Source organism: Peromyscus californicus, unplaced genomic scaffold, assembly GCF_007827085.1.
Source record: "Peromyscus californicus insignis strain IS unplaced genomic scaffold, ASM782708v3 Scaffold_7__1_contigs__length_154581171, whole genome shotgun sequence".
NCBI classification, from domain to species: Eukaryota; Metazoa; Chordata; class Mammalia; order Rodentia; family Cricetidae; genus Peromyscus; species Peromyscus californicus.
Genome location: NW_026294595.1, coordinates 63,921,604 through 63,945,151, shown reverse-complemented (window position 1 = coordinate 63,945,151; position 23,548 = coordinate 63,921,604). Strand labels below are relative to the sequence as shown.

The 23,548-nt window shown below is 34.5% G+C and overlaps 3 protein-coding genes across 3 annotated transcripts; all 3 read right to left on the bottom strand.

The window, feature by feature from the left end:
- Positions 1 to 1,537: 1,537 nt before the first annotated feature.
- On the bottom strand, positions 1,538 to 2,485 carry LOC128101883 (olfactory receptor 5W2-like). The gene has a single exon (XM_052725335.1). It carries the CDS (start codon positions 2,468 to 2,470, stop codon positions 1,538 to 1,540), a length of 933 nt encoding a protein of 310 aa, XP_052581295.1. The 5' UTR covers positions 2,471 to 2,485.
- Positions 2,486 to 7,829: 5,344 nt separating this feature from the next.
- On the bottom strand, positions 7,830 to 8,780 carry LOC128101909 (olfactory receptor 5W2-like). Its single transcript, XM_052725374.1, has one exon. The coding sequence runs from the start codon at positions 8,760 to 8,762 to the stop codon at positions 7,830 to 7,832; it is 933 nt and encodes a 310-aa protein (XP_052581334.1). The 5' UTR covers positions 8,763 to 8,780.
- A 12,056-nt stretch (positions 8,781 to 20,836) lies between these two features.
- Positions 20,837 to 21,775, bottom strand: LOC128102052 (olfactory receptor 10AG1-like). Its single transcript, XM_052725556.1, has one exon. The coding sequence runs from the start codon at positions 21,734 to 21,736 to the stop codon at positions 20,837 to 20,839; it is 900 nt and encodes a 299-aa protein (XP_052581516.1). The 5' UTR covers positions 21,737 to 21,775.
- Positions 21,776 to 23,548: the final 1,773 nt, after the last annotated feature.

Genomic DNA, 23,548 nt, shown 5'->3' with positions numbered 1-23,548 from the left:
AGTAGTAGATGATTATATGCAATGGATAGTGATATTTAACCAAGGAGAGATTTGGGGAAGGAAGAAAGAAAATCTTCCTAAAAGAAATCATGGAGTAGTTGATGGTCAATAATTTCATCATACAGGGTCATTTTGCCATGGTCTTTTTAACTCTTTGCATATTTTTTATGGTTTAATACAAACCACTTCAGCATTCTACAAAATTACAAAGATAATTATTTCTCTTATTTTTAGTATTATACTCATATAATTTCCTTCTGTCCTTTCCTTCCTCCAAATTCTTTCAACTATCTCTATTAGCTCTCTTTCAAATTTATGGTATCCTTTTCGTTAATTGGTGTTTATTAGATTTATGGCCATAGTTTCTGACTATACTCATAAAGTATTAACATAAGATTACACAAACACGAGGGCAACAAGGACAACCATAGACATACCAAAGTGATATGTCTAATGGGAAAAGCCCATACAGTCTCAACTCTACACAAAAACTATAAGCAACTAAGGAATGTTGAGAGTGGAAGAAATAGTCTTCCTCAGAGAAGACTACACCAATTAGTTATCCAGTGTCAAATGATTAGCCCTGAAAATATACTGTGAATAACATTTATACAAACTGAACAGTTTATATTTAGAAGTATGCATGTGTACACATAATCCTCTTTAATTACTCTTTGCATTCTCTTCTGATAAAACTTCATGGGTTTTAAAATGTCAAGGTTTTCTTTATCTCAATGCCTAGCTATCTAATTGTTAATCCCTACCTCTAGGTATGTAAACATTTCTTTTTATCATCTCCCCAACACACACAACTTAGGTCTGGTACTTGTATCTCTAACCAGAAAAACCTTGCTCTTGCACATTGCTTTTAAGCATTGGCATTAAATAGTAGTGTACATTTCACTTATTTCAGGAGATGAGGCAGATTGTAAAACATTCGAATGTATATTTTAAGGGTGTAACTTCAGTAGTAAATGAAATTCACCAGGAAATAAACTATTGCATTTACCATAAAATATAGGGTATAAAATATGGGAAAATAATGTCAATAAATATTTATAACTTAGTGTAATGAACACAAATGAAATAATAACAGAATAAAATAGGTATAATAGAAGTGACTGGGAAAATTTTACAGTTAAGAAAACATATGTTAATATGACATATATAATAATCATAAAGTTGAGCCAGGTGGTTTTAGTGAATGCCTTTAATCCCAACACTCAGGTAGCAAAGGCAGGTGTATCTCTGAGTTCAAGGCCAGACTGGTCTACAGAATGAATTCCAGGACAGCCAGGACTATACAATGAAATCCTGTTCCAAACAAACAAACAAACAATAAAACAAAACAAAACAAATAGCAGCCCCAAAATTACACACTTAAAGATACACTATACCTAAATGCAATAATATATTAGCACCAACATAACATTTAAAGTAAAAGCAAAATAAAAATATTTTTATGTGTCATCGTTATAATTATCCAGAAAGAACAATCACTTTTAAATAAGTGAACATGTACACGTGATGAATTTGCTTAGAACCAAGTTTTTGTTGTCAGTTTTTGCAGGGCCTCTTTAACATCCTTGTTCCTCAGGCTGTAAATGAGGGGGTTCAACATGGGAATCACTAGGGTGTAAAACAGTGAGGTCATTTTGTCTTGATCTAGAGAATAAGAAGAGCTTGGACGGAAATACATGAATAACATTGTTCCTTGAAAAATTGCAACTGCTGTTAAATGGGAGGTACATGTGGAGAAAGCTTTGAACCTTCCCTTAGTAGAGCGGATCTTCAGGACTGATAAAATAATGTAACAGTAAGAGACAAGGACTCCTGATATTGTGCTCAGTTCAATGAAACCAAAAACAGTAAATAAGGCCAATTCATTAACTTGTATGTCAGAGCAGGATAGGAGGTAGAGTGGAGGTAAATCACAGAAGAAATGGTTGATCTCATTGGACCCACAGAAACACAAGTGAAATGTCAGTGTTGTGTGTATCACAGCATCTACAATACCCACCAAGTAAACCACAGCCAGGAGTTGGTAGCACACCTTGCTGGACATATCTACTGCATATAACAAGGGGTTGCTGATTGCCTTGTATCGATCAAATGCCATCATTGCCAGCAGCATACACTCCACATCTGTAAAGACGCAGAAGATGAAGAACTGCAGAACACACCCAAGGAAAGAAATTGAATTGCTGCTCTTGGCAAGTAGGTCCACTAACATCTTAGGACAAACTGCAGTGGAATAGCAGACATCAGAGAATGAGAGGTGACTGAGGAAGAAGTACATTGGCATGTGAAGCTGGTGGTCCATTCTGATCAAAATAATCATTCCAAGATTTTCAATAAGAGTAATGAGATAAATAAATAAAAATATGATAAATAAAATCACTTTGATCACAGGGTTATTGGTAATACCCAAGAAAAGGAACTCAGTGACTGAGCAGTTCCCAATCTCCATTCTTCTTTTCTTTAAAAACTGTTTCCAAATGATCAAGACAATTATTGATTAGATATTGTTTTTTGCATGTTTGAATATTATTATGTGGTATAACAATATTTATTTCTAGAGTTGTTTATCCTCAAAACATAGCCTAGGCTACATAAAAGAGGCATTATTTTAAAATATGTCTAATTTAAGTGGACCCACTTTGTTTACAATATATACAGTTCAACAAACTCATTTACCTTGACCAGTTATCCACTATTATAGCATTATTGAACCATACGTTAGGTCCAGATTCAAAATAATATAAAAGAAATGCCAACGTAAGCCAGAAAAACTAGAAGATGAAAGAGAAAATAATTTATTGTTTCACAAAAAAATCAATTTATTGGCTTACTCAGGAAATATTAATTTTAGTACTATTGGTGGTATTGCATATAAATTAATGAATAAAAATTATTCTGATAATGTTTAGCATCAATGTTGTTCTGAAGTCAAATGAGTTTTAGTTATATTTATCACATGATGTTACTGTTTTGTAATGAATTTTATAATCCTACCATAAAATTCATCTAATTCTGAAATATGGATCCCTCAAAAATGAAAATAGTCAAAAAGTGTAAGAGGGGCTTGGAATATATGACAGAGGGTGAAACACTTGACAAAGAAGTGTGAATACTAGAGTTAAGCCATCACTCCTTCAGGTATGTGCGCATGCAAACATTTAATACCAGCACTATGTAGGAAAAGAAGGATTGCCTAGAGCAAGAAGGCCAGTTTTTCTAAAGGAAATAGTGAGCTCTGTTTAATATAGAATTAAACATTATTTTAATTGCATATGAAAATGCCATTCAACTCTGATTAACATGCAGTGGAAGACGTCAATCTCTCTCTCCTGTACACACATCCACATGCACTTATAAACACTCCTTTACTGATATTATAAGAATATACATGATCACACACATATATGCAAAGTAAGAAAGAGACCAACGTATTAGTATATACTGTGGAGTGTCATTAGGCTTAAGTTTGAGGTTTTCACATAAAATGATGATGGGTAGACATAAGGAATATTTCTGGGATATAACAGATGCAACTTCTTAAATTGTTTTTATTTATGTATGGATATTAGAGTTTATCTCTCTGTGTGTTTGTTGTTTAGGAATTGGAATGTGGTGATAGCTAATGCTTACTTTTTTCTAGAGTTAAATGTAGTATATTGTCCAGGAGGCCTGAATTAATATACTTTAATATTTTTGTGTTAACTATTGAATGAAACAAGTCTGATTGAAGGTTACATGTGCTACATCACTTTTTTAAGTGATTTTTTTAAAAAAAATTACCTAAGAATCCTAGATAAAAGATGAATAGGTAAAACTTCCACAGACTTTAAACACACACACACACACACACACACACACACGATGTCATACAAATTCACACAATTTTAAAAAGAAAATATTCAATAAAATATTCAAATATCTTTGTATTTTAGGTTAATAATTGCATTTAACTGAGCAAGCCTGCAAGAAATTAACTTTCACATTATTTAATAATGATTTCTTTATTTTTCAAATGAAAGCTATCTGTGTTTTTCTCTATTATTTAAATATAGCCATTAAAAAAACATACCTGAAATGTTTCTGTCGTCATCAATGGTATTTGAATTTGTGTAGATGGCTTTTATTTTCATGCAGTGACTGTTGGGATTTCAATCTGATAAGACTCCTCCATCAGTGTTTAATTGGATTTCTGGTTGGGAATTTCCCCCTAAGAATACTGCAGCAAGCTTAGCAAAAGTTCAAATTTTACTTATTTACCTTTGTGAACTGACTTAATTAGCATCATTGCTACACCTATCTCAGGTCAAAAAAGGAAAGATAGATACTCTCCAGGTACAAACACAAAACAGCTCATTTTCCAACCTTTTTTAATTTTTCAATTGGCTCTCCAGGTAGTAAAATAATAATTCATAGAGACAGAATGCAACCCATATATAAATAATTTATATTTTATCTTGTTTTATGTAAAATAAACTTGAAGTAGTCTTTTATTTGTGTGTGGACAAATAGGCCATCTAATTTTATTCTTTTATTTAGTCATTTCAGAAGTAAGAATGAAGAAAGAGTTAAGACACAAAAGTATAGTTACATCATTAACTCTGCTTACATAGTCTGTTATAATTGTGTTAGGATAATATCATAGCCAGTCACTGATAGACATGAAAGAATGACATATTTTTGAGAAGTAGTGAGGAGTGCATGAAAATATATAAGTAGACAGGAACTTTGATGTATTCACAAGTCTATCTCCTTTAGCTTATACTTCAGTCATAAATACTCTAAAGTAGTTCCACACAATGGAATGTCAAAATGTTTGAATTCAGAGATATTATGCTAACAATCAGATCAGCTTGTGGTGATTAGGGTTGATATTTTTATTGCTCATTTATTTCACAGTCAATTCACTTAAAAATCGGGGCCACCTGAAACTCAAACTGGTTTTTAAATGCTACAGTAGAAAGACAGGTCAATTACATGGAAATTTGTAAATGTTAAGCTTTTCTTTACATTTCAACATATTTCAACAATATCTTCTGCCATGTTGTTGATTTAATATTCAGGGTTGTACATCTAAAGTAAGAAATATTGGTCACATTATATTGAGCAATAGCAGTCATAAATTTAGAAGTCTTGCAGTCCAGCCGTTGCCAGAATCACTTATATTTGGATCCTAATATCCTATTCAGAGGGCTGGGTTTTCACTATGTTCATACAGTAGAAAAGCTGGGAAGAGGCCAGTTATGTTTTATGTGGGAAAGTCCTACTTTCTAGGGGTTCTACACTTATGAATTAATTGCATCTCAAGGACTTCAACTTCTAAAAACATCATTTCGAAGGTTAGAATTTCAAGGTATAAGGAAGCAAGCCATGGTCATATTCATATATTAAAATTTGGAAAGATTAATGGTTGAGAAAATATTAAGGAGGTAGAAAATCAAAAAGCTGTTTATACAAAGGAAGACTCTTTTATAACTACTTTTTTTCCCCTGGCATCTTGTTCCCATGTTCTATACTGAAAACAAGAAGCGTTTATTACTATAGTGAAATGTTACAAGACATATCTCACACTGACAGGTTAAAAACTCTGAGGCAGTCTATGACATTTATTTTATTTAATCGCTGTGCAATTAACAATGTTCTGTGTCTTGGACCTTTAAAATATGATGTGTTTTTTCCCAAAAACGTACTTAGGCTACCCAAAACTTTGAACAAATTAAGATGAAAAGTAATATGCAAATACATACTTTTTCCGTATAGCCAGAATAATATCTTTAGTATGTATTCAGCACTTCAGTGTCCATAGAAATTTCATATATTATCCTAGAAGAAATCATCTGTACATTTTTGTGTGTATGCATGTTTCATAATACATCCCCCAATAGTTTTACCAACACCTAATACACACTAAAAATACTGTGTTATCTAGTATCTCGTTTTGTTACATTTGCCACATTCTTTACCCAAAATATGATGTTACAGCTGTGAAGAGCAGGAATAAAATGCTTAGACCTACATTAAAAAATGCTTAATATCACAATTTGGAGATTTTTACACAAGAAAAGAATATTATTACATAAGAGCATAAGGTGCAAGATAAAGAAAATCTCTCACCAGGGATGCATATACAGAGGAAAGAAAGGGAATGTTTCCTCAAAGAAGTAATACATAATTAAAAAGAAATTTCATCATACAGAAAAGAGATGCACATTGATGAAGGGGAGCTATATCTCACACAGAGTAAAGGGATGCAAGGCTGATGAAGGGAAGTTTCATCTTATACAGAGAAGGGATGCACAGGTGATGAAGGGAAGCTCCATCACACAGAAAGAAGGGATGCATAGTTGATGAGAAGTTCCATCTCACACAGAGAAGATCCGGATGAAATGTTGGTGAGAGAAGCTGAAAGTTCAGTCACACAGGACCATTCCAAGCTCTCAAGAGCTTTTATACAAGGGACATTGATCTCTTTTTCAAGTGTTAATGATGACCAGATAATAAGTTGCAGTTATTTATATGTAAAAATTTCTGCTTCCCAAAATCTCTTCATGCTGATGCTGTATGAAGTGCAATGGCTTTTCCCTGTGAGTATCATTGATGGTTGAATCCCTGCTACTGCTTTTTACATCACAATCAGGTAAGACTTCTGTGGTTTCCAAATGCCGTGGACTTGTTTGCCTCAGTTCTTATCTAGTTGTCAGACCTTCAGTCTATATGTGTTCACCTGTTCCCTATGTATAGTTTTATTTTTCCAATCAATAAAACCATTCTCCTGTACACTGATTTTAAGTACTTTCCTCTAGGTCATTCTTTCTTAATCTATGGTTTGCAACTATTATGGCAAACCCTTATCTATAAAAATATTGACATTATAATTTATAACAGTAGCAAAATTACAGTTATTAAGTAGAAAAAAAATTTGCGCTTGGGGAATCACCACAACTTGAGGAAATGTATCAAAGGCTGCAGCATTAGAAAGGTTGGGAACTATTGCTCTAGATAATAGCCTATACATTACTTACTTCAAGATTATTTTGAAGTGTATTATGAAAATTTGGAGTTCAATTAAAATTTGTTACATTTAATAAAATATATATTTATTAGGAAATAAATTATTTAATTTGCCTTGAAACATGAGTCAAATAATAGGCAAAGTGAAATTAGTAAATGGTCATTAAACAGTTCAATCAAAACTAATAAATTATGTCACGTTCAAATGAAATCACAGGGATACCTGCTCTTTTATTAAAGGGAAACAGAGAGCTGGGCGGTGGTGGCGCATGCCTTTAATCCCAGCACTTGGGAGGCAGAGGCAGGCGGATCTCTGTGAGTTTGAGGCCAGCCTGAGCTACAGAGTGAGTTCCAGGAAAGGAGCAAAGCTACACAGAGAAACCCTGTCTCGAAAAACCAAAAAAAAAAAAAAAAAAAAAAAAAAAAGGGAAACAGAGAAGCGTATCTGGGAGATACAGGAGTTGGGGGGGCTGGAAAGAATGGAGAGAGGGGAAACTGTGGTTAGGATGTAATGTGTGAGAGAAAAAGCAAAGAAAAAACAAATAAAAACAAATAAATGATCAATTATGGTAATCAAGAAAATTTTATAGTCATGGGTGCTATGCATTAGTATTAGATATATTCTCAAACTTGAAATAGTTTGAGGTCTACTACTATTATTGTACTTAGGTGTTAGAACACATACACAGTTTACTGATTTAAACTACAATTCACAACTTCTATCTCTGTCATCATTACAATTTTCCAGGAAAAACACCAAAGCCTTATAAATAAATGGCATGCAACTGTGACACAACTGTTCAGAACCACATTTTCGTTTTCAGTTTTTGCAGGGCCTCTTTCACATCCTTGTTCCTCAGGCTATAAATCAATGGGTTCAGCATGGGAATAACAAGAGTGTAGAACAATGAAGTCATTTTGTCTTGATCCAAGGAATAAGAAGAGCTAGGTCGAAAGTACATGAAAAGCATCGTTCCCTGGAAAATGGCAACCGTGGTTAGATGGGAGGTACAGGTGGAGAAAGCTTTGAACCTCCCCTCAGCAGAACGGATCTTCAGGACTGATAAAACGATGTAACAATAAGAGACCAGGACTCCTGAGATGGTGCTCAGTTCAATGAAACCAAAAACAGTAAATAAGGCCAGTTCATTGACTTGTATGTCTGAGCAGGAGAGGAGGTAGAGTGGAGGCAAATCACAAAAGAAGTGGTTGATCTCATTTGACCCACAAAAACATAAACGGAATGCCAAGGCTGTGTGTATTAAACCATCTGTTGTTGCCACCAGGTAAACCCCAGCCATGAGCATGGAACACACCATGCCAGACATGTTCACTGTGTAGAGCAAGGGGCTGCTGATGGCCTGGTACCTATCAAAGGCCATCACTGCCAGCAGAAGACACTCAGAATCCGCAAAAATACAGAATGTCAAGAATTGCAAAGCACAACCAACCATGGGAATTGATTTCTCCTCAGCTAAGAGATCCACCAGCATCTTGGGTCCAATTGCTGTGGAATAGCAGAGGTCACAGAAGGAGAGGTTGCTGAGAAAAAAGTACATGGGTGTGTGGAGCTGAGAGTCCACTCTAATCAAAATGATCATCCCAAGATTGGCCAGAAGAGTAATGAGATAAACCAGTAGGAATGTGGTGAACAGGGCTACATTCGTGCCAGGGTTATTGGTAATTCCCACAAAAATAAATTCATCTGGAGAGGAGCAATTTTCCCTACCCATTTTTCTTTCTTGAGTAAATTTTAAAAGATAATTTCAAACTTGCGTAGGTGCATTCTTAGTTATTGCTAAAAAAGAAAATAATGCATTCTCAGAAATCTGTTCAGTCATGTTACTCTGTAAGTAGATCTTTATGCTACTGATCATAATAAAATATATCTGATAGTTTGAGGATTCCATTGTCATGATATGTGACATCCATACACCATTGTGCAAAGTATATTCCTTATATTTTCAATATTTTGGCCCTCCCTTCCTCTACTTTTGCAAAATATTTTTTTTTTGTTTTTTGTTTTTTTGTTTTTCGAGACAGGGTTTCTCTGTGTAGCTTTGCGCCTCTCCTGGAACTCACTTGGTAGCCCAGGCTGGCCTCGAACTCACAGAGATCCGCCTGGCTCTGCCTCCCGAGTGCTGGGATTAAAGGCGTGCGCCACTACCGCCCGGCGCAAAATATTTTTGATTTAATGAAATTTTACATAATCTCCAAAGTATGTCAATAAAACAGCATTCATGGAGATACTAGGCTATAAAATAAAAAGGTAAATATTTCTTTATATTTGAAACATTTATATAAACAGAAATATTAATTACAAGTATTCAGATGCTCTAAACCCATTATTGGTTGAAACAATATCTGCCAGTTCTAAAAGTAATGGACGTCTATGTTACTGGTTGATGAAAGTTAAAATCATTTTATTCTGATGCTATGTAGCTTGTATTATGTGATAACAAAAGAATTAAATCAGATTTTCATGTAAGAATATATTTTATTTTCACTTGTCTGTGACTTTTCCAAAGGTGTGGTCTAGAGACAAACCTCTAGAATCTGGTCACTCAAAGATACATATTAAAACAAAATTGATAAATCTATAACTTAACACTAATATTTGTCAAGTCCTTAAGTCAACAATTACATTTTAAATATGAAAATAGAATAAGGAAACATAAAATTTTCAGAGTGCTTTATGTTTGTATTTTAATATGTGATGGATTTGCATTTTTAGAACCCTTAAATAAAATATGGGGAGTGGAAAACAGGGAAGGATATGCATTGAATACTTTTTTTTTTATTATTCTGTCTCAATAATTATTATTTATGACTTACATGGTGCTGAAGCAAAGTTGAATTATCACATGTTGTTACTTATAAAGTGGTACTTCCCTTATCTGTTAAAGGAACCATCAACAGAGAATACCAGCAAAGCCTTCAATTAATTGTCATACTTTAGTGATGGTCAAATCATCAAAGTGTTGCTTCTGAATGCAGATTAAGACAAATTGAGTAAAATGCTAATATTTAATTTCAAAGTCTTCTACTTTGGAGAATAAACTATCACCTAATTGTACTCTACAATATATTAATATAAGCAGAGAGAAACTGATTCATCTATAGAGCCCTCACCTCTTTTCAAGAAGATCAGTATTTTTAACCTTGTGTTTTCAACGTTGAAACCCAGGAACCTACCTGAGGTGAACAGTTCAATCTTAGGTTAATTCTAGGTAGCTGGTGTGTTTTTTTCATGCAGTTAAAATATTTGGGGTTTAAATCTCTGAAGCTACTTCCCTAAGGTTTTGGTGTTGTGAAAACATTTAATTAATTACATTTCTAGTTCAGTATTTTCCCCAATGAATACATGAACATCTTAGGCAAAGCTTGAGCTTAAGTCTTGATGACAGTGAACCAGTTGACCTGTGTCAGGATGGGAACTGAAATTTTATTTTATACCTTAAAAGATAATTAATACAAACATAATATGTACTGTAGAATAATATCTGTATTCCTACCTGAAAATAATTGAACTGTTTCTCTATTTAAATATGATTAGTATCCTTCCAATTTTTATTTAATTTTTGAACCATTATCATATTTTATCAGATTAATACTAACTTTCAATGATATAGTTTTGAGGTTTAACTCACATGTAATAAAATTCTCAGCATTTTGAAAGTAAGAACTGGGTTGGATTTTACATTTCTTAAATTCTTCCTACTTTTCTGTACTTCCAGAACATTCATTACTTCAATATGAAACATATAACTGTAGTAGGCACTACACTCTCTAATTTGCACTCAGATTTAACAAGCTGTAAAAATTTTTCTCAGTTTCAGGAGGTCCCATTTTTTAATTGTTGCTCTCAGTGTCTGTGCTACTGGCATTATATTTAGGAAGTGGTCTCCTGTGCCGATGAGTTCAAGACTACTTCCTAATTCCTCTTCTATCAAGTTCTGCGTAACTGGATTTATGTTGAGGTCTTTGATCCACTTGGATTTGAGTTTTGTGCATGGTGACAGATATGGATCTATTTGCAATCTTCTGCATGTTGACATCAAGTTATGCCAGCACCATTTGTTGAAGATGCTTTCTTTTTTCCATTGGTACTGTTTTGGCTTCTTTGTCAAAAATCATATGTTCATAGGTATGTGGATTAATGTCAGGGTCTTCAATTCGATTCCATTAGTCCATGTGTCATTTTTTATGCCAGTACCAAGCTGCTTTTATTACTATACCTCTATAGTAGAGCTTGAGGTCAGGGATCATGATGCCTCAAGAAGTTGTTTTATTATACATGATTCTTTTAGCTATCCTAGGTTTTTTTGGTTTTCCACATAAAGTTAAGTATTGTTCTTTCCACATCTGTGAAGAATTGTGTTGGGGTTTTGATGGGGATTGTATTGAATCTGTAAATGGCTTTTGGTAAGATTGCCCTTTTTACTATGTTAATTGTACCTATCCTTGAGCATGGGGGGGCAGCCAGGCAGGGGGATTGGGATCCATTCCTGGTGCATGGGCAGCCTTTTGGGAATCCAGTGCCTTGAGCAGCCTTGGTGCAATGGGAAGGGGCTTGGACCTGCATAGGCTCAGTGTGCCAAGCTCTGCTGGCTCCCCATGGGAGACCTTGATTTGGGAGATGTGGCAATGTGGGGTAGCTTGGGAGAGAGGGATGGGGGAATGGGAGGAGGGAGAAGGTGGGATCTGTGGGTGGTATGTATGATGAGTAGAAAATTTCTTAATAAAGAAAAATGAAAAAAAAAATTTCTCATTCCTTGGACTTTATTTGCTTATAACATCAGATATAAAGAAAATTCTATTATAAAAGGCTTTTGGTGTCAGTTTTGAATGCTCTATGGACTGAACAACTCCTGAGTTCTAGGATCTTCTGTTGTTAGATAATCATTGTTGGAATAGCAGAATCCCACCCTATAAGCCATTCTAATAAATTCCCTTTATATACACATATTACGCATGTTATAAGTTCTGTTTTTCTGACTATTACAGGGAAGATGGTCAATACAGAAGAAAACAGAAAAGGAGTAGACATAAATAACATTACGAATGTCTGAAAATTTACAAAGTATCTTATTTTATATTTGCCTATATATACATCAGACATGAAAGAAAACTCCCTTTGAGTTGTTGATCAGGAGAGTCCAAAATGATTTCACGGCAACATAAGCTATTGCTTTTGCCCTTTCCTTTCACAGGTTGAGATAAGTCTATCTAGTCTTGCCTGGCTGAGATCCTTATTTAGTCCACCAATGTCCATCACAGCACTGTAGTAGTATAATAGTGGCACTCATACCTTGGCTGTAACTAAGTGCTGTCTGATTGTACTTAATTTCACTCAGCAGTAGAGAAATCATGCCTGGAACTTGAAACCTAGCCTACCACCCATAGTTAGTGAAATCACAGTTCTCAGGGGAGAAACTATTAATGTCATTTTTCTAAAATAGTATAATTATTAACATCATTCTCAATATTTATGCTCATACTAAGTTACAAGTGCAATTCATTCTACTCATCAAAAAAGTTGCTTTTGCACCAAAAAAAGACAATTACAGAAAGCCACACATAGCCAAATAAAGAGAACAATTGACTGAATGGTGCCCAGCCCCAGTTGATACATCTACAACACAAACCCAACACCGAAGGCTCAAGCAACATAGTGGAAGAGGGTAAGAAACCTATTACAAGCCAAATGACCAGAAATCTATTGTAAGATTGTGTCTTCTAGTTATGGCAGGGGAAAAAGCCCATGAAATTCCAACAACATGGTTGCTTAAATGACCTGAAAAATGCCAACACCGATTGGCATACCACTTCGAATAGAGGAAATCTCACTAGGCCCCACCACTAGTGGAAAAGCTTATAGGCAATTAAGGAGGGAAGGAGAAAAAGTGCTCCCTAGAAATAAGCTCCCTACATCTTTATCCAATATTAAGTGGTCAGTGCTAAAAAGTACACATACAATCAACACTAAATTGACTAAGAAGGTTGCATTTATATATTTATTTGCACATATATAAATGAAATTACTTGCATATATAAATGAAAGAATAAGATGCCATGATTTTGAAAGGGAACTGGGGGCCAATTACATAATTGAATTTTAATTAAGTAAAGATACTGAAAATGAAAAGAAGAAAGAAAACTAGAGGAAAAGAAAGAAAAAAAGAAAGAAGCAGTCCTAGTAGGGATGATCGCATTTTAAACAAAAACTTAATCAATGCAAATAAATATTAGCACATGGAAAAATGCTTTTTTTTCTTATTTTATTGAAAATAGAGTCTTTTCTCTTACAATATATCCTGGTTGCTGTTTCTTGTGCCTCTGCTTATCCCAGTTCCTCCCAACCTCCCCTCTCAATAGTATATATTCCCATTCTGCCTCTTCTTGCATGGGGTTACCTGAGCTCTGAGGACAAGGATTTGATAGAGATATCCCATTTAGTATTGAGTGTTCCAAGGTCTGTCTACCTTTCTGTCTGTCTCTCTCTTTCTGTGAGTAATGTTTTATAGGCCTCTGTATTTCTTTACCTCTGCTGAAGGAGGAAGCTTCTCTGATGATGGCTAAGCAAAGCACTGATTATGCATGCAGCATAATATATTTAGGAGTAATTTTATCAATATTTTTTTCTTTAAGACAATTAATATTTGTTTTACCCTAGGTCCCAGGGCTATCTATTCTCTGGTTCTTTGCTACCAAAGAAGTATTGAGTATGTATTCCATCTCACGGAGTTGACCTACTCCATATTGGATGATTACTCCCTCAGGCTTTGTGCCACCAATAGCCTAGCATATCTTGTAGGCAAGACACCATTGTACATCAAAAATTTTGTGGCTGGGTTAGTGTATATGTTTCTCTTTTAGTAGCCTATTGAGTACCTTCCCATACCAAAGATTCCAGAGCATAGGGGTGAAGATTCTATGTAGGCACTAGCTTGACCTTTCTGTGTTCAGTGAGTGTTGTCTTCAGCAATGGGGCCTTGGTGTCAGTTTATGGAGAGCAAACTATTGTAGCAACAGTCTGCATTGTTTGGGAATTTCCATAGGATCCTTTGGGCCAACAATCAATTGAATGTAACCTAGTCCCAGAATTGTTGTTTGATGACAAAAGATAGCCAGTTGGGACACTATATCCCTTGTTATTTGGAGACATCATTTGGATTGCCTTCATATATTTCAGAAAGCTTCTACTTCCATACAACTTCTAGTAACCCTTAATTCTAGCTGTCTCTGACTATATTGCCCCTGCCCCCACATGATCTTCCTATTCCAGTACGCCCTTTCCAGATTCCACCCATAAAATTCATTTTCCCTCATTCCATGGAGAACAATGTGTCCCTCTAAGTTCCTTCCTGTGTATTCTCTATACTTAATCTCTCTAGGTCTATGGATTGTTGTTTGGTCATCATTTACTTAATGGATAATATCCACATGTAAGCATAACATATTTGTCTTTCTGGGGATGGGTTACCTTAATCATGATAATTATTTCCAGTTCCATTAATTTGCCTTTACATTTCATGACGTGATGTTTTCTACAGCTGAGTAATGATCCATTGTGTAAATGTACCACATTTTTTTAATCCATTTTTCTGTTGAGGGACACATAGGTTGTTTCCATTTTCTGGTTATTGTAAATAGAGAGACAGTGAAAATGGTAGGATGAAGCTTACTTTGGGTATTTGCACAAGGGTTGGTATAGCTTGATCTTGAGATAGCCCTGTTCCTATCTTCCTGAGGAACTTACTCACTGATTTACATAGTGGCTGTATAAGTTTGCACTTCCATCAGCAATGAAGGGGTGTTCCCCTTATTTTACATATTTGTCTGCATGAGTTGTCACTTGCATTATTGGTCTAAGCCATTCTAACTGATGTAAGATGGAATCTCAAAGTCGTTTTGGATTGCATTTCTTTGATGGCTAGGGATGATGAATATTTCTTCAAGTGTTTCTCAGCCATTTGTCTTTGCTCTTTTGAGAATTCCACTCAGATCTTCACTCCATTTTTAACTGAATTATTTGGATTTGATATCTAGTTTATTGACTTATTTATATTATTCTCCTATGAGATGTAGAGTTGGATAAAATCTTCCATTCTGTAGGATGCTGCATTGTCTGACTGACTATGTCCTTTCTGTGTAGAAGCTTCTCAATTTCATGAGGTCCCATTTATTTATTGTTGATCATAGTGCCTGTGCTAAAAGTGTTCAGTTCAGAAAGTCTTTTCCTGTGCCAATGTATTCAAGACCATTCCCTGTTTTTGCTTCTATATGCTCACTGGACCTGGTTTTATGTTGAGATTATTGATCCCTTTGGATTTGAATTCTTTGCAGGTTGATGAGCATGGCTCTCTTTGGATTCCTCTATGTGAAGTCATCCAGTTTAATCAGCATCATTTTTTGAAGATACTGTCTTATTTCCAGTGTGTGCTTCTGGATTTAGGATCAAAAATCAGGTGTCCATAGGTATATGGATTTGTTTGCCTCTTCAATTCAATTCTGTTATTCTATGTGTCTGTTTTGTATCAAAGCCATGCTGTCTTTAAATTTTTTAACATCTATAGCAATTAAGAAAAATTACAACTAAATCCAAACTCAGATATTACAACATACCTGAATAATAATAACTGTTTCAAAATTTTAAATCTTATAAGTATTACTCATAGATAGTAAAAACTTTTAGAATTTTTATGGAGATCTACATGTAAACATTATACTAATATTGAAATAAATTTGAGAAGGACTTAAAAAGTTAAACATGTGCCAAACACTATGATTTATTAAATTATAATTGCTGGATATTTTAGTTTGCTAAGGATGAATCTATGTATTAATTTTCTCATATAAAATGAATACTGTTATCTTCTTATGGGTTGAATATGAATACTTGTGTTGGCATTACTTGCAATAAAATCCTGAGAACTGTTAAATATATGAATACATTAACTAATACAAATGAAATTATATATTCCTACACTTGAAGAAGACTTAGAAGGACAAACATGCTATGTACACACTCATAAGTGGATAGTAGGTGTAAAGCAAAGGGTAATCACACAACAACCCACAAATCTGGAGAACCTAGCTAACAAGGAAGACCCAAAGAGGGACACATGGATCACTCTCGGAAGGGGAAATAGACGAGATCTCCATGAGTAAACTGGGGATGAGGAGTGGGCAATGGAGGTTAAGGGATAGGGGATGAGAATATAAGGGAATGGGATGGTTGAGCTGGGAAAGGGATGGAGTGGGAAAGCAATGAAAGAGATACCATGATAGAGGGAGAGATCAAGAGGATAGAGAGATATCTGGTGCTAGGTAATTTGCCAAAAAATCCCCAAGGATGACCCCAGCTTGGACTACTAGAAATAGTGGAGAGGGTGCCTGAACTGAACAAGCTTACTCCAGTGATCAGACCAGTGGAATCCCTAAGTGTCATCACAAAACTCTTCTCCAAGGACTGATGGAAGCAGATGCAGAGATCCACAGCCAAACACCAGACAGAGCTCCAGGAGTCCAGTCAAAGAGGAAGAAGAGGGCTTCTATGAGCAAGTGCATCAGGATCATGATGGGGAAACCTGCAGAGTTGACCAAACCAAACTAGTGGGAACTCATGAAAGCTGGATCAATGGCTGCCTGATCAGTGGAGCCTGCATGGGACTGGACTAGGCCCTCTGCATAGCAAGACAATTGTGTAGCTTGATCTGCTTGGGGGGTCTCCTGGCAGTAGGATCAGAATTCATCCCTGGTGCATGAGCGGGGATTTTTGGAGCCCACTACCTATGATGGGACACCTTGTGCAGCCTTGAGGCACGGGGGAAGGGCTTAGGCTTGCCTCTACTGGATGTGCCTCTCCATAGGAGGACTTGCCTTCTTGTGGGGTTGGGGTGGGGAGGTGGGTTGGGAGGGAGGACTGGGGGGCAGGAGGAGGGAAGAGGGGGATTTTTGATTGGTATGTAAAATGAGTGAGAAAATTTTCTTAATAAAAATGATTAAATAAAATAAAAAAAGAAGATACATTAGCTAAAGGATAAACTGTTGAGACTTACAAAAGTGTGTTTGAAGTGCAAAATAATTATGGTGAGTAAAAGAAACAACAAAATATCATATACTATACAATTTCTATTTTATAAAATTTTATAAGGACTAATGTATAGTGACAACCGTGAAATGCAGATGGAAAATAACATAAGAAAATATGGAAATATGACTGACATGCATATTATCTAGTTGATGTGAATATGTACCCGAGCCCATGCCAGAAAAGGAACTGATAAAGAAGATAAAAATAGTATATTTCTTCAACTAGTAATGCCTTCACTTTCATCACATCAGTTCATGTTATTTTGTAAATGAAAATTGTGATAATCAATGAATCTTTTCCCAGATTTAAGTTTTGGCTATTAGTCTTTGAGCCATTTAAATGCATGCAGTTTCTCCTGTTGCCTCTTCCATTTCCATAAACAATTGAACTAGATAATTCACAAAAATTTTCTAATGCTACAGTATCATGAATATACCTCAAAAGCAAAATAGGAAAGACTAGTAGATGCAGAAATACTGTGGTTTATGGATTAACTTGATTCACTATTTTTCTGTTTATAAGAAACTCATAGCAACATATTGCATACTTGAGATACACATAAAGGAATTAAAAAATATCTCTGAACTTAGAAAGCGATTTGAGATATAGTTGAAAGATTTGTTTTCATGGTGATTCTAATTCCATCAAGATGGCAAAGATAAAAAAATTCCACAAACTCTTTCTTTTTCCTTCCTTTCTTTCTTTCTTTCTTTCTTTCTTTCTTCCTTTCTTTCTTTCTTTCTTTCTGGTTATGGGCTTGTAGCTGAGTCGTGGCTTTCTTGAGTAAACTCATCTTGACAAGGAGTTGAAATCTTAGTGACATCTTAAAAAATTCTTTGTAGTACCAGGTAGCCTGTGTGGAGGTTTCATAGATAAAATGTAGGTATTTCTAGGTGAGCCATATTCTGCCTATTGCACTATCTATAGTCAACTTTTGACTCATTATTATGGTCTTTATTTAATTGGATCTATTGCTGACATATTCATTAATGTTTCCTATGGCATTATTGTGGCATGATGGCTATGTCCCTCATGATTCAAATTCCTCTGTGTTCACTTTTTGCTAATTTTGGGGTTTATATTATTTTTAAAATATTTTTTCCAGAAAAATAATGCATATTTGAAACAATGACTTTATTGTCTAAGTGTATTAGTTAGATTTCAAAGACCATGATAAAATATCTGAGAGGAACAATGGGAAGTAATTATGGTTTATCTTACTACAAAGTTTTAGAGGCTTTTGTTTCATGATTACTTGGATATTTTGCTTTCTAAGATTGTGCAAAACAGAGCACCATGGTGGTGGAGGCATTCGAGAGTGGATTCAGAGTTGGGGCTGGAGTTAACAATATTTATCTGATTGAATATGTACATAAGGTGTTCTGCTTCCTGTATTTTGAAGCATTTCCCAATGTGGTCATAGATAACATATTTAATGCACTGATTTTAGAGGATACTTAAGATTAAACCATGATAAAATAATGAAAGATGGGTTATTCAAAAGAGTAAACAAGTAGGTTTGTTTATACAAGAAATGTATATATGTTTTGGAATAATTTGTCTTACTCATTTACTGTTTACTAGATTATCTGTTTGGATTTTTTTATTATTCTTTTTCATTGACAAAGAGAGACTGAGTGAGTGAGTGAGAAAGAGAGAGAGAGAGAGAGAGAGAGAGAGAGAGAGAGAGAGAGAGAGAGAGAAAGAGGGAGCACATGATACTAGATGAGTAAGGAGTTGAGAGGATCTGTTGGGAGTCAGGGGCAGGGAACTAGTTGATCAAAATATATTTCAAAAACATTTTTAATAAAATATGAAAAAACAGTAAAAAATTTGTTATAGTAGACTTTCCATCTCCTTTATAATAACCTTATATAATAATCTTAAAATATTTAAACATAAAACAGAGCCTCTATGACCTTCACAAAATGTTTCTAAATACAGCCAGCACTTCAGAATTTTGCTAATCAAATGCTCATCATTTTCTTCTTCCTGGTTTACTATGTGTTGTTTCCAGTAGGATGCACATGAATGATAAAAGGGCACATACTGTCAGGACACCACCACATACACAGGTTATCATACAGACACCCAACTACTCAGCACTTTACTTGAATATGAAAATTCTATTATATGAACCCATGAAATAAAATTATGCTCATAAAATTATTATCCTTTAATAAACTTCAGAAAATAATTGAAGAACAGAAAAACTTTTGCCATGAACATTTGGTTTACTATCACATTTTTCACTCACATGATTTTTACTTACTCAGCATGACAAATTATTGAAGCATATAAAACAGTAAGTAACAAGTGATATACACATATGCACTTTCAGGAGTAAGAAACATGAATGAATAAATATAATCCATCACACTAATATTCAGAATTCAAATGATTAGATGAAGGAGAAAAATAACTATACGCAGTGCAGTAACTTTTACTGTTGTACTGAAGTACATAATCATTCCTAAACCTAAAAAATGAAGAAATGTTAAGGTGAATTGAAAACTCCCTCTCAATGAATTGATAACTTGAGAATCTACTATTGCAAGGATGGGAATTTATGGTTCTATTAGTTGCTGTTCATTTTCCTTGACAAGTCAGTTCAAAGTTTTAGTAATGTTAGTAACATCAGGAATGATGAAAATCTGAAGACTATTTAAGCTGAATAATGCAACTGTGTAGATTGAGAAGGTCCTGAAAATCCCGAAAAACTTCAGAAGCTGCTTTCAGATTTGAGTTCTTTGATTGCTTAAGAATTATTTTTGAAATAATAATGTAATTGTACCATTTTCTTTCTTCTCTTTCCTCCCTCTATACCCCATGTATCCCTTTTACTTTATTTCTTAAATTCAGGGCATCTTTTACTTTAGATATTCAAATATATATTTATATATGTGTGTGCACGCATGTGTGTGTGTGTGTACATATATCTGAATACAAAATGCAATCTGTTTATATATGATAGTTTGAAATATTTAAGATGGCTAAGAGTGTACTTTTGTAGTGTAATTAGGAAAGATATAAAATATTATAAAGACAACAATATTGTCAAAAATAGTGAAAGATGACAAAATATGAACAGGAGTAAAGCATTTAAGCAGGGTAGAAATGCTGTTTTTTTAGTTTAGTGTCATGAGGATTTACTAGAGAGACAGGATTATGCTAACTTCTCTCTCAGTATTGGTATATGTGTAATCTACATCAATGCATGGGCAGTTACATTAATGTACTACAATAGCTACTGTAAAGTGCATAGTTATTGCTTAGACTCTAATTTATGGCAGACTAACATATTTATATGTTCACTCATTTAAATGTAGAAGTAATATTCCATAATAACTTATTATTGATAATTACTGATCTATAAAGTATAGAACCGAAAACTAATATATAAATAGGTAAATGGATATTAAGTAATCAATTTCCCATTAAATTTAATCCATGAACAATAACATTCTGTATTTTGTTTCTTTCTACAAAAAGGAAAGGCAACCACATTAAAATCTTTTATTGAGAAAATACTTTCCCTAGGCATAGATCATTGAAGATAGATAATTTGCATAGTATCTATACAAATGGTGTAAACATACATAAGTGGTAAGTGATTATATTCTCAAAGCAAGCATAAACAGAGTTAAGATGTTTCTCTAAAAAGGGAACCAAAAAACAGCAAAAAACATTTAAAGTAAATTCCTAACACTATGCTTTAAGAAATAACCTTTTTAGAGCTGCAATCACCTCCTTGTTCCTAAGACTGTATATCAGAGGATTGAACATGGGGGTCACAACTGTGTAGAACAGAGAGAGCAGTTTGTCAGTTCCAGGAGAATGCATGGACTTTGGCCTCAAGTAGGTAACTGTAGCTGATCCATAAAACAAAACCACCACTAGCAAATGGGAAGAACATGTGGAGAAGGCTTTTGCCCGCCCTTTTGCTGTTGGTAACCTCAGAATAGTGGCAATGATTTTGCTGTAGGATGTAAGCACCAGTATAAAGGGCAGTGCAGCCACCACCATAACAACCACATAGACAGACAGCTCATGCATGGAAGTGTCCCCACAGGCCAGCTTGAGAATGGGAGGTATGTCACAGAAGAAGTGGTCTATTTGGTTAGAATTGCAGAAATGCAGAGAGAATATCTGACATGTTTGCCCTATCTGGACGGGAATGCCACTGAGCCAGGATCCCACTGCCAGATGGGTGCACTTTGTTGGGTTCATGATCAGAATGTAGTGCAGAGGGTTGCAGATGGCCACATAGCGGTCATAGGACATCACAGCCAGCAGCAAACATTCAGTAATTCCAAAAACAAGGAAAAAGCACAACTGAGTGGCACAGGACGTCACTGAAATGCTTCGGTCCTGCATCTCGATGTTGAATAGAATCCTTGGGACAGTAACTGATATGTAACAGATTTCCAGAGAGGAAAAATTTGCCAGGAAAAAATACATGGGTTTCTGTAATGCAGGGTCCATACTGCTTATTACTATTATGAGGGAATTTCCAATCAGGATAATTATATAAACAACAAAAAACACTGCAAATAGAAATCCTTGGAGGTTGCGAAGGTCAGAAAATCCTAACAGCACAAACTGCATCACTGTGGAAACATTGTCTACGGTTTTGAGCTCTTCATGATTCACCTATGGAAAATGTTAATCACAAATAGACATCACTTCTGATTTTGGCCTGTTTAGTTTCATGTATATTTTTCTGACAGCACACAGTTTAGTTTCTCTTTTTAATAATGAAAATTTTAAATTCCACTGCTCTAAATCTATGATTAAATACATTTTCATAATTAATAAAAGTCCATATAGAAGATGGTCTTTTAGTCTTCTGAGATATATTTTATGTTTTACATTGATAAGATGTATTACTTTAAATTGTATAATTCATTTGTATCTGAAACGTCCTATGATTTTACTATGGTTTCTCCAAGGTGTTTTCTAGGCTTGTGTTCTATGAAACTATGTAATTTCAATAAAAAATAAAATAAAGCCATTCATTATCTTAAAATATTAATTATTTCAAAACTGTTTTCCTTCTAATGTAAGTTATATGAAATCCACAGGCATAAATTGTGTATAGACTTTAAGCTGGGTATTGTGTATCTGGATTTTTTTCAATCATTTACCTCCTCACTAATCCTGCTATCAGTAAACTTGTTGTTTTTCCATTCAGTATTGTCACTCTGTGTGTGTGTGTTTGTGTGCACAAATGTGTGTTCATGCTTATGTTATTTTTTTCTTATGTCTAAATATTGATTAAAAATTTTAAGTCACTATATTTTATCTAAACCTGATGTTTAACAAATAGAATTCTGTTTTATAAAAATAATTTATTAACTTACTGAATAAACTATTGCACATTAAAGTGCCTATTTCACATGAATAGTCCTCAAAAACAAACTGTTGTTCACAGTTGAAGTTCTGACCCACACCAGTTGCACTTTAAGCACATCTTACATATGTGTCTGTGTTCGTGGTCAGATAATGGTTGTGAGTAAGAATGTGGGTGAATTATTTTCTACCCATTCAATCATGTATTGATCATGTATATCAAGTAATTATTTATATTATGAGCAATCTTATGTTCATATTATGTTGTAAATAACAGAAAAATGAAACTAAGTAGCTCACTATAAGAGGGAGAGGCCGCATCATCATTTACATCAGTGTAAGTCTGGGCAACGATAAAGAAACAAACTTCAAACATATATTAAATATTAATGTATTTTTTCTGCAATACTCTATAAAAATAGTAAATTATTTAAAATATTATGAATATCCTGTTATTATATTGTAATTCTAATTAGAAAATAATGATAGAGATTGAGAACACATGCAATGAGGTCTCACAACAGAGACAGTAGAGAATACCAGGGGCTCGGAGACTTGGGGATAGGGTGAGATAGAGGTAGATGGACATGAAGCTGTGGTTGGTTTAGAAAAAAATAAAATTCTACACTTCTATTGGAAAGCAGAGACTTAAGAAATTTATATTGTGTTTCTGGTTAAAAAGGTAACAAAACTGTTTTTGAACATAGTCACCATAAAGGAATTATGCATATTTCTGACAATAATTTACTCAGATTATACCAGGGTAATATATCAATGTATTATATCAGAATTCCATTACTCCAGTATGCATACAATTGACTTATCAGATAAAATAAAAAAGAAGAAAGAGCAAAAACATAAGTAGATGCCCTTGTAGGGAATCTGATAACTGAGTTGCTAGGATATCTATAATTTAAGTAAGTAGTGACATTACTGTGGAGTGGTTTCAAGTTCAGACTGAGCTTTCTCGATACTACTGTAAAGTACCATAGCCATGAAACACTCACAGATTCATTCCAATTGAAGAACAAGACTAAGATAGGAAAACAAGATGGAAAATAATGGAAG

Coding starts and splice junctions, on each gene's coding strand:
- LOC128101883 (XM_052725335.1), bottom strand. CDS start 2,470: ATGGAGATTGGGAACTGCTCAGTCACTGAGTTCCTTTTCTTGGGTATT.
- LOC128101909 (XM_052725374.1), bottom strand. CDS start 8,762: ATGGGTAGGGAAAATTGCTCCTCTCCAGATGAATTTATTTTTGTGGGA.
- LOC128102052 (XM_052725556.1), bottom strand. CDS start 21,736: ATGCAGTTTGTGCTGTTAGGATTTTCTGACCTTCGCAACCTCCAAGGA.